The sequence below is a fragment of the Brachypodium distachyon genome, chromosome 2, assembly GCF_000005505.3.
Source record: "Brachypodium distachyon strain Bd21 chromosome 2, Brachypodium_distachyon_v3.0, whole genome shotgun sequence".
NCBI lineage: Eukaryota > Viridiplantae > Streptophyta > Magnoliopsida > Poales > Poaceae > Brachypodium > Brachypodium distachyon.
In genome coordinates, this window is record NC_016132.3 from 14,520,257 (window position 1) to 14,531,102 (window position 10,846).

General features: G+C 46.3%; 2 protein-coding genes across 4 annotated transcripts; one reads left to right on the forward strand and one right to left on the reverse strand.

Moving 5' to 3' along the window:
* Positions 1 to 360: 360 nt before the first annotated feature.
* On the reverse strand, positions 361 to 4,856 carry LOC100821102 (T-complex protein 1 subunit beta). Of its 3 annotated transcripts, XM_003567846.4 has the most exons (11): positions 4,737 to 4,856; positions 4,441 to 4,499; positions 4,010 to 4,075; positions 3,767 to 3,878; positions 3,467 to 3,595; positions 2,760 to 2,831; positions 2,309 to 2,424; positions 2,072 to 2,148; positions 1,347 to 1,832; positions 930 to 1,245; positions 701 to 847 (listed from the first exon to the last, which is right to left on the reverse strand). In XM_003567846.4, the coding sequence occupies exons 2-11, from the start codon at positions 4,495 to 4,497 to the stop codon at positions 701 to 703; spliced, it is 1,578 nt and encodes a 525-aa protein (XP_003567894.1). In that variant the 5' UTR covers positions 4,498 to 4,499; positions 4,737 to 4,856. The 3 variants fall into 3 exon arrangements, with proteins under 3 accessions (XP_024315325.1, XP_014755099.1, XP_003567894.1); XM_024459557.1 differs by lacking the exon at positions 4,737 to 4,856 and having other exon boundaries at positions 361 to 847; positions 4,441 to 4,497; XM_014899613.2 differs by lacking the exons at positions 3,767 to 3,878; positions 4,010 to 4,075; positions 4,441 to 4,499; positions 4,737 to 4,856 and adding an exon at positions 3,722 to 3,753 and having other exon boundaries at positions 361 to 847; positions 3,467 to 3,627.
* A 4,595-nt stretch (positions 4,857 to 9,451) lies between these two features.
* On the forward strand, positions 9,452 to 10,784 carry LOC104583094. The gene has a single exon (XM_024460259.1). The coding sequence runs from the start codon at positions 9,735 to 9,737 to the stop codon at positions 10,623 to 10,625; it is 891 nt and encodes a 296-aa protein (XP_024316027.1). The 5' UTR covers positions 9,452 to 9,734; the 3' UTR covers positions 10,626 to 10,784.
* The last annotated feature ends 62 nt before the right edge of the window (positions 10,785 to 10,846 follow it).

Sequence of the window (10,846 nt, forward strand, 5' to 3'; positions counted from 1 at the left end):
CTATGTATGCTTGATTTTTCCAATTGGAGCTGGTTTAAACATTTGGAAGCCAGACAACACAACAAAAACGGTGGCTTCAGATGAACACGTGTCTCTGTAGATGGTAGAATTTAGCCATATGATTTGGATTCAATTCTCAAACTCGTTTCCCATTTGTCTTGGCACGGGACTAGCTGGGCCTTGGGCTTCATGCTTTCGTCTTGGACCAGGCTTGCCTTGTTTCACTCAAACAGGCATGGCCCGGCCTGTAGAGTTCAAAATTTCCAAATACCACGAAATTTCCAGAATACTTTCCAAAGCGGCAAAGTTTTCAAATTCAAACGACTGGGTACACCAAAAAAGCCTTGTAACAAGAGCGCAAGGCATTAACCATCTACCTGGCTGTTTAATTAACCCTGGATACATTCCACATCGACAAGAGCAACTGCAGATCACTAAATAAGATAAGCACATGGAAATTCAATACCCAAAGGCTACGGTATTACAACATAAAGCCTACAGAACATTTTCTCTTTCAAACAAAAAAAGAGAAAGCCTAAGGAACATTAGCTAGTTTCAAAGCAAGTTCCATTTGCTTGGGGAGGTCGGTCAATAACACAATCAAAATGTAGTCAACTCAAAACACCTCGTGGACCGCCATACCCCAAATCAAAACATGGCAACATACATAGTTCTGCATCTGAACACACAGCTCACGAGATCACATCCTGTCCTCCCTCCTGCGCGGCGCGCAGGTTATGATCTCGTCGACCCTGAGAATCATCTCAGCAGCCTCGGTTGCCGACAGGATAATGGCTTGCTTCACCTTGAACGCTTCGCATATCCCCCGCTTTTGCATGTCTCCTACCTGCAGAACAACAAAACCATAGTGCTCAGTTTCAAACCTGAGTAAAGTTCAATACAAATTCTAATTACTTCCAAGAACTTACGTTGCCTGTGATGACATCAATTCCAGCAGTACTGTTCTCTTTGTGGTGCTCAGCTCGGAGCTGGGAGATCAGCTCAGCACTATCCAGACCAGCATTGTCAGCTATGATTGTTGGGATGGCTTGCAGGGCACGCGAAAAAGCATCGATAGCATGAGATTTCTTGCCAGGTGTCTTCCGTGCAAGTTGATCCACTTCTTTCGCCATCACCATCTCAGGCCATCCACCACCAAATAAGACACGGGTGTCATTTACTGTCTGGGAAAGCACACATAAGGCATCATGCAAGGACCTCTCAGCCTCATCAAGCACATGCTCACTGTAGACAAAAGAACACATCAATGAGTGGAAAAGAATCAAATGCCCGAAAATAATACAGTGGGATACTGCATGATAAGTAGCTAGCACAACAAGACATACCTTGCTCCTCTCAAGACAATGGTGCAAGCTTGCCCCATTGCAACCCCGGAGAAATGAATTAGTCTGTCCTCACCGATCATAATCTCTTCAATGAGCTTGCAGTGCCCAAGCTTAACAGACTCTGGGTTGTCAAAAGTGGACGCAATATCACCGCCAGTGACAAGAGCAAGCCGTTCAATGCCTTCAAAGTCAGCATGCTCGACTGCGAGTATGCCAGCATCAGCAAAAAGTTCTTCAGGGAAGTTATAGATTAACTGCCTGTTGACAAAGCAGTTGATTCCGTGAGCAATGATTTTTTGCACTTTCTCTCTCATTTTCTGCTTTTCAGCAGCTTCGATATCTGCAACCTTAGTCATTGAATCCACCCGGACGCGTGCCCCATAAATCTTGACTTTATCTGTGTCCATAGCAGTGTTTGCAACCAAAATATTAGCGTTTTCAATTCGCTTTGGTTGCCCAAGGCCAATCTTCTTGTCAAGAATGAACCTACAAAACAGAATCAGAACATTAAACTGAGAACAGTATTATGATCATGGTTGTCTGCCTGGAAATGGTATACAAATGATTTAATGTAGGCCGAGTATTCACACAGGGGCATGCAGCGTTAGTTGATCTACTTAGAAAACACCTTATTATGATCTAATCGTCTAAAGATAGTAATAAAAAGATTAAGTTTGGATACGAAAGAACAAATTCCCTACAATATAGTTTGCGAAAGAACATACCCTTCATCCAAAAAGGAATCCTTAAGAGAACCTCCAGGTTTCTTGAGAATTTGGATTGATTCCAAGTTAGTGCTACCCTGCCACCAGTGACAAGTGCAGAGGATATCAGATCAATGTTTAAACAATAACAAGTAACAAAGCCACTGAGTAACTGTGCACTAGAAAAACTATATATCCAACAAAAAGAAAAGATATATGATTGCATACTTCCAACCAACCATTTTGATTTTTTCATACCTTAAGCCTTAGGACAGCATCAACTGCAAGTTCAGCAAAGTACTCCTTGTCCTGTGAGAGAATCTTTGAACTAAGGGTGGTCATAGCAATGTTCATGAGATCAGATCTGAACTTATCTGCAGCACAAATGGAGGTTGATCCTCGATAAATTATAAGGAGTGAAAGTGAAATTATACATTTGACTGAAAATTTCACCTAACTAACACAACTATATGCCCCGGAAAAAACCCAACACAGGCAGCTCTCAATGGTACCAGATCATATTTGCTAGTACCACAGGAAGTGAGGTTTGGAGGATTTAAAAAAGGCAAAATGGATATCCATGCCAACTTGCCCAGGACTTACACAATCTAACATAGTGCTCCATGTCATATTACTAATAAAAGATGTTTACCATATTGCAGAAGTTCAAATATAGCTATACATATGAGAAAGTAACTAAATAAGTCACCTGTATTTCCTTTGTTGTCCATGGTCCTTTGTAGCAAAGCATTTCTGGCACACTCAGCAGCCATTCTGTAACCTGGTTCACAAAGAAATGAAGCATTAGATATGCTCAATTATAACAAAAAGATTGGTTCCAGCTCTGTAAATAGCTCCATGATGTGTTATCATCTCCACAAAAACTGGCAAACTAAATGACATTAGAAATAAAAACACAAACAGGAAAAAGAAGAGAAAATAAACATAACTTATAGTTGCTCATCACCAACATAAGTAGTCTTATTTGAAAAATAAAATCTGACTGTTACCTGAACTGAGGAAGATGCTTTTTAACCAAGGTTTAAGCATTAAAAAACTAAAAGTTATACAAGCATAAAGGCGATTTCTACAATTCAAATATCCAAATGATCTGCACAATTTGTTATTCAATCATTACTTAACAAAGATTCACTTAAATGTCTGATTATCTACTCCCTCTGTCCCATATTAAGTGCCGAAATATTACATGTATCTAGACGCTTTTTAGGTATAGATACATCCATATTTGGACAAATTTGAGTCCCTTAATATGGGACGGAGGGAGTACATGATTTGTCATTGGATCATTACCCAACCAAGAATCACTTACATGCAGTGAAGTGTCAATTAAGAGTTACACAATACTCAAATGTTACGATAACATATTGAACAATTGATGTTAAAAATGACGAGTACCTGCAATAATAGTCATTGGATGAATTTTCATGTTGACCAACTTTTCGGCCTCCCTCAAAAGTTCTCCAGCCAAAACGACAACAGAAGTTGTTCCATCACCAACTTCATCATCTTGAACTTTCGAGATGTCTAATATACTCATTAAGGATTGAATTTTCTTTCTATTAGGCAGAACATTAATAGGCCGTAAAAATTAAGTGGGGTCAGGAGAAGATATAAGACGCATATATTGCCAGATCAAGAAACAATAATCACCTTAGCGTGAAAATCATCAATGAATAGATTCAAAGAAAAGGATACCAACTAGGACCTTCGCAGCAGGGTTGTCAATATGAAGAGATTTCAAAATAGTAGCACCATCATTTGTAACAGTAACACTCCGCCCTCTGCCAGTTGATTGAAGGATCTTGTCCTGAACATAAATAAGGAAACAGGTAACTGTTATGGAAAATACACTAGCATTCAGATGAATGCCATCTTTCATCCAAATTCATCTAAAAACACACTAGCAAAATCATCTACTTGAAGCACTTATGGACGTACCATTCCTTTTGGTCCCAATGTGGTCTTGACTAAGTCCGCGATTGCCATGGCACCAACAAAAGATGCCTGTGAAGAGATGAAATCCATGGACGTGATATACAAGAAACACGTATATAACCAAAAAAAAAAGGTCAATTCCCAAATCATAACTTTTACAGTCTACGTGACAGTGTAGATCAGTGCCATGAACTCTTTCATTGCACAATATTTTTGCATAAGTTAACCAAACTACAACACACCCTCATCACAGAAGAATCAAGCTCATTGCACGCTCTAAGTTGTAAAAGCACAAGCTAATAAAGGCTTCCTAATTTGGGTACTTCCCCAACTATCCGTTACAAGCTGGGAAACCAGCATCGAAAGAAGCAAACCCAAATCAACTACAAAACCAAGCGGATCAGAGAGAGAGAGAGAGAGAGTTGCTGTCTCACCATCCTGGCGCGCTCGCCCTTCTCCTGGATGGTGTCATCCTTCATTACCCTCTCCATCTCTATTCAAAACAAATACAGAAAAATGTCAGGATCAAATCAAGCCCATCAGCAGCAGACCTTACCTAGAGTTGGAGATCGGGGTTCAGCTGCCCCCACGGGCGGAGGACCCAGTAGGGCAAGGTAGGGCGGCCGCCCTACCGTGATTTTTGCCTCAGTTACGAATTGGGGAAGATTATGACGGGGAGCTCAAGGGTTCGTGGGGTGATGGGAGGTCGAGAGAATCGAAGTGTAGATACCTTCGGTGGAGGAAGACGAGGCAGGGGGCTGCAGCGCCCGGCAGCGGGAAGGGGAGGCAGGGGTGGCGGCGCTCGCGCGAGGAGGAAGACGAGAGACGGAGGAGGGGACTAGGGCGCTCTGCACCGAGATGGGCCAAAGTATATAGGTGGCCAACGGGCCGGCACAGGCCCAGCTCGGGATAAACGGGCCTGGCCCGGGCACGGCCCGGTGAAGCCTGACAATAGGCAGCCGGGCCGGCACCAAAACTCCTCCTCCAGGCCCAGGCGCCGCATCAAACCCGGACAGGCCGGCTTGGGCCCGTTAAACCCAACGGGGTCCAGCAAGGCCCCTCAGGCCAAAGGTAGAAAAAAAATAAAAAAATGTTAGATTTGGCCAAAACTGGTTGAGATGATGGACCAAATATAAAAATGAGTTGTGTTGAGTCAGAATTGAGTAGGTTAATGAGCAAAATGTATTAATGCTAAAAAAGAAAAAAAATGTAAACGATCTGTGCCGGGCCGGCTTGAGATTGAAGCGCAGGCACGTCACAGGCAAGGCCTAAGGCCGGCCCAGCCCGCCGAGGTCCAGCCCAATAATTTTATACGCAATACATACATCCGTCCCTACTTGATCTCATGCCAAGTTAACATGTGTTATAATTATGCCGGTTGTTAATTAGGGTTGGGCGCAACCAGGCTGCTAGTTTCTTTCGAGCATGTGGCGCATGAACTCGCCAGATGACAACACCAATAGGTTCGGTTCTTCGGGTTTTCAGGAAATTCTAACCAATCAGTTCTTCCCAGAATTGCTAACCGATCGGTTATTCAAAAGTTTGGTTCGGTTTTCGGTTCTAACCGAACAAAACCGGAATCTGTAGTTCAGAGGAAAAAAGTGTTTCATGCGCCGAGCCGGAGTACTGACGACTGCCGGAGACGGCGGGGCGCCGCCGGCCGCTGCACGCGGCTGCTGGAGTCCGTGTGTCCACACCGGCCGCCGCTCGCAGCTGCTGGAGTCGGCGTGATGCCGCCGGCCGCCGGGAGGTCGGGGCATTGGAGATCCAGATTGGAAATCGGCAGGGAGGAAAGCAATCCGCAAGATAGGAAGGGAATTGACAGAGAGAGAGGAAGGAAATCTGGAACAACAAAGGAAGGAGGGAGGGGAATCAGGAGATGAGGGATGGAGATCGCACGTTCTAGCGTCGGGAGCAGACGAGCAGTGGAGTTGGGGTCGAGGGATTGTGCTCGTGCGTCGGGGGATCTGGGAGTGGGCTAGATGAGTAGGTAGGCGTTTTCAAGAGGCACAGATGGGCTGGGTTATATTTTGGTGGGCTGGGCTACGATTCGGTTAGTTCCGGTATTTCGGTTAACCGAGGTGATTGACCGGACCGACTGAAATTTCGGTCCAATCGGCTCCAGTTATCGGTTTCCTGCGACTATTGATTAACTTAGCTTAGTTGGTTCGACCGAACACCAAGTGAAGATTTTTTTTAATTAACATAGGATAAAAACCCAAACTATATAACGATTTATGTATAACCCAAAAATAAAAAAAATATATGAAAAAGTCAACATATCTCTACGATACTGGTACCAAACTAATACAAGTAATTTTATTTAGGACATGGCTATATCTTAGATGCCTGATTTTAAGCAAAATATTCAAATCTCAATTGGCACATCAAACCTGTTGATTCATGATCTGAGTGGACGTCACACTTTTCTCTCCCCCAATGCAGTCATTGGATTAAGATTCGACAGTTAAACTCGTGTACTGATTAGCATAGAAACATGAGACTTGTTCGTAGCAAATCCATTTTACTTACTCCTATTTTTATTTGAAAAAACGGAGGACGAGTAAACCCCGTCTTCCTCACTGTGCTCCGACCCGATGGCGTCCGCCTCTGCCTCCAGTTACGTTAACTAATCGACGTCGCCGAGCGCACCCACGTTTCGCTGCTCAACCCAATCGCCTCCCCGCGCAGCTCCTCCGGAAGGTGGGGTTTTCCTCCCACGGTCAAAACCTAGCCTACCACCACCAGCCAACACTGCCATGGGGCGATGGCGGGGGCCGTCCGTCGTTGGAAGTTGGATGCCGCCGTCAGCCGCACCACCGCCGTGCTCTCCGCCTCTGGCGGGGTCCGCATCGCGCGCCGGCGCGGGGCCTCTCCGTCCCTGCCGCCGCTGCGCGCCGTCATGAACCCTGGTCCTTGCTTGGCGGAGCAGCGCATCCACTGCTGCAGGTTCACCCTCTGCGGCCTGCCGTCCATGCTCGGACGCCGCCCCGGTAGTGGACCGGCGCCACCGCCCTCTACACGGTAGGCCCTCGCGCCGCCCTTTATTATAGTAAGGTATGGGAAGAGGGGTCTGCATTCGGTCTTCTATAGTATAGTGATTTTTCTTTAAGAAAAGTAGGTATTTAACTATTACTTGCTCCGTTCCTAAATACTTGTCGCTGTTTTAGTACAAGTTTGCACTAAACCGGCGACAAGTATTTAGGAACAAAGGGAGTACAATTTATAATGGAGTGGGTTATATGCCTGCTAGTATGAGGAATAAGCTGGCAATTTAGGACCACATGAAAGAAATGAAATGTTAGCTGAGAGATAGTTTGTTTAGTAACTTTTAATATGCTCTCTAGCTAATCTGTTGTAGCTAATGCATATTCATGTCTTAGATTCAAATGTATGTGCAAGCGTCAAGCAGATGATGTGCCCTGTTTCCTTCCTAAGCAGTTCTTTGTCCACTTCACTACACTCCAGCACCTACGCACCAACTCACCATTAGTTTTGTTTCTGGCTGTTGGTATATACTAGAAAATTGAGTTGAGTACGACGTTGAGCTGTCTCCATAAGTAGGACAAGTTTTTGACAGATTGGATCTGCAATAGACTGGCACCTTAATTCAGGTCAACAGGTAAACCCTGGCAACTCCCAGACAAACCTATACGTTCTTAGGACCTTAAACGAATCTTGATGCATAATTGCTGTAGTTTACGGGTATGGGGACAAATACTAAAAATAATGCTAATTGCGAAATTTAGCAAACCATCTGCAGGCAACTAGGCAAGTAGTACGTTATTATCTCTAGACTCTCGAGAGCAGCTGTCTTCTCATACACTTCGGTCTCGACTGAAATGGGCTACGGCGTACCTCCGGCTCTGGTACGTATGGTATCCTCGATCTCGTCCTTTAAGCGGATCTCTTTAGCATTTAGCATTCAGATGCAATATCGATTAACTTAGCTAGAGTAGACCATGTTAATTAGATGCTTTTGGCTTGGATATGATATCAGTGTAACTACCTAATCTTGATTACAGTGCAAGGCTGCCGCAAGGCTGGAAGATGCGGTGAAGGTTCTGAATATCTGGGTGCCCCGGGGAGTGGTGATTCTCAGCTTAGTCTCGTATCTTGTCCTCGCCGTCTTCTCAGAGATCCGCCGGCGTAAAGCTCATGGTTTTCAGAGAAAGTCAGTGTGGGTGATGTACCAGCTGAGCGAATGGGTCCCGATGTATGTCCTGAGCAACTTGTACCTTGAAACCTCGCCACACGATAAGCTGATCACTGCGTTCTGGTTGCCGTTCCTCCTGCAGCACCACGCTCGACCGGACAACATCAGCGCCTACTCCATGGAGGACAATGAGACCTGGAAGCGACGAATGTTTTTTGTTCCCTTCCAGATCATTGGAGTCATCTATGTTTTGTACAGGTTTATACTTGTCAACTGTGCTGCTGGGATCTTGAAGAAGGCTTCCTGGATCACATTTTTCTTGGGCATTTTCAAGTATGCGGAGAGTGCGATTGCTCTGCGCCGAGGGAATTTGGACATCATATGGAGCTCATTCAAGTGCCGGCAGCTAAGTAGCAGCTTCGTTGGTGATTATGGTGGAGGCAAGAAGCTAGATGACGATGAGAAAGCCCTGTTGGCTGCTCAGGACCTGTTCGATATCTGCAAGGGTGCCTTCTCTGATTATTCCGTGCAGTACATAGATCGTGATGCCGTCAGAAGCATCTTCTCTGATGATTGGGAGAATATGTGCAAGGTGGTGGAGATGGAAATCTCCCTCATGTATGACATCCTCTACACCAAGACACCCGTTGTCAACACTTGGGTTGGCTATGCCATCCGTGTGGCCTCGCCGCCCCTCACAGCCGCCGTGATTGTTCTGTTTTACTTGCATCCTAGAGGTGGCATGAAGACAGCAGATTTCGTCATCACTCAGATATTGCTGTGGACGACGTTCCTCCTCGATGTCAGATGGCTGCTCAGAGCACTAGCTTCGACCTGGACACATTCATTCTTGAAAGCTCGGCCGCATTGTTGGTTCTATCATGAATTTTTGTGCCAGGGGTTATGGAAGAAGCTCCGCTGCTTTGTTGTGTCTCTGTATCCTTCCAAGCTCTCCTTGTGGTTGTGGACATGTGAAAGTGCCAAGGAGGTCAAAAGCTACAGGAGGTGGGCGCGCAACATTGGGCAGCGCAACTTGTTGGACGAGTGCACTACTGGTGACATGTACAAAGCAGTGGGGAGAAGCGAGATTGAACCAGTTTACCAGTACCACTCGATGGAAATTGAGGTTCCACACTATGTGATGAAGCTGGTCTTCGAAAATATATGCACAAAGTTCTTCCCTAATACTAGCACTCCCGTGGACCCCACGAACGTCTCCAACGGTGAGTACGGCGATGGTCCATCACATAACGGCGGGGGTCGCCCCACCTATGTGCCTCGGACCTCACCCGTGGGGTCATCCCAGCATCCCTCACCACGGCGCGGGGGTCACTCCACAAGTGTGGGCGACGTGGCTCCGACTCCGACCTCACCCGTGGAGTCAACCCGGCCTCTCGACATCCTTCCCCCTTATCTTGGGCAGCGGTTGCCGCCCTGCCGCTGGCGGCCGTTTCGGTGGCCGTGGTCGCGGACTGGATAGTTCCGCAACAAGCTGCAAATGCCCCGCCTGGACTCCCCTACAACCCCTACGAGCAACAAGCTCATCGCTGGAGTCTTGGCTATGCTGCTTACATGCATCATGAATCCCAACCTGAACCCAACGAGCAGCATGCTGTTCACGGGAGGAATGGCCACGCCAGTTTCATGTATGATCATCAATCCCCGCCTGAAGCCCCCTACGAGCAAGTTCATCATCACGGGAGGCATAGCCGCAGTGCCAGCCTGCACAAGGAACGAGATTATGCAATCAAGTCTCCAAAATCAGAAGGCGGAGGTAAGGACCTCCCTCTTGAATTCCAAGAGGTCATCCTCATCTGGCACATCGCCACGGATGTTTTCCTCTCGTGCAGCCCCTGTATCGAAGGAGAAGAGGCTAAAGAACATGCGGATGCGATCAAGGGGATGTCGGATTACATGGTGTTCCTCGTTGCTGAACGCCCCAGCATGCTACCGGGACTTAAGCTCCGCAGCATGTATGAAACAACCCGCCGTGCTCTGCAGGGGATACGGGAGAAGAGGGAGGTCAGTAAGAGGTACTCATCGAAGAAGGAGCATGCTTCGCGGATGCTGGAAGAAGGCAAGGTTACTCTTACGGGCCCAGATACTGCTACTATAAGGGAAGGAACTAAACAAGCTCGATTGCTGCTGAGCCTACTACTGCCTCATCAAGAGCGTCTGAGAGGTAAACACACCTTGGGTCCAAAACTTGCACACTGGATTCCAGACTTGGAGGATCCTATTCCTAGGACTATGGAAAACATGTTGAAGTTCATCTTGGATGGCTGGGTGCGTCTGCTCATCTACGCGTCGATCCGATGCAGCAGGGAGTCCCACGCTGAGCAGCTCGGTCGTGGCGGGGAGCTCACAACCCTCCTATGGATCATATCAGAACACGCGGGGATTGATCTTGTCAAAAAACATAGTCCAGGATATTTCCGTGATGCTCCTCATCTCTCCAGCTAATGTGTACTCTCCTCCAGTCCATTTGTTGTGCTCCAAGTACTCATATCTCTGGTTTGGTTGTCCTCTTCCTCTGTAACAATAATAAATTCTGGTTTGGTCGTTCTTTTCTTTTCTATCTTTGCTCTGTGTTTTTATTAATATAATCACTCACTGGGAAAACTAATTGGTGAATTTATAGATTGTTACAGCCTGCTTGTACGCTGTATGAAAATCTTGTAGGT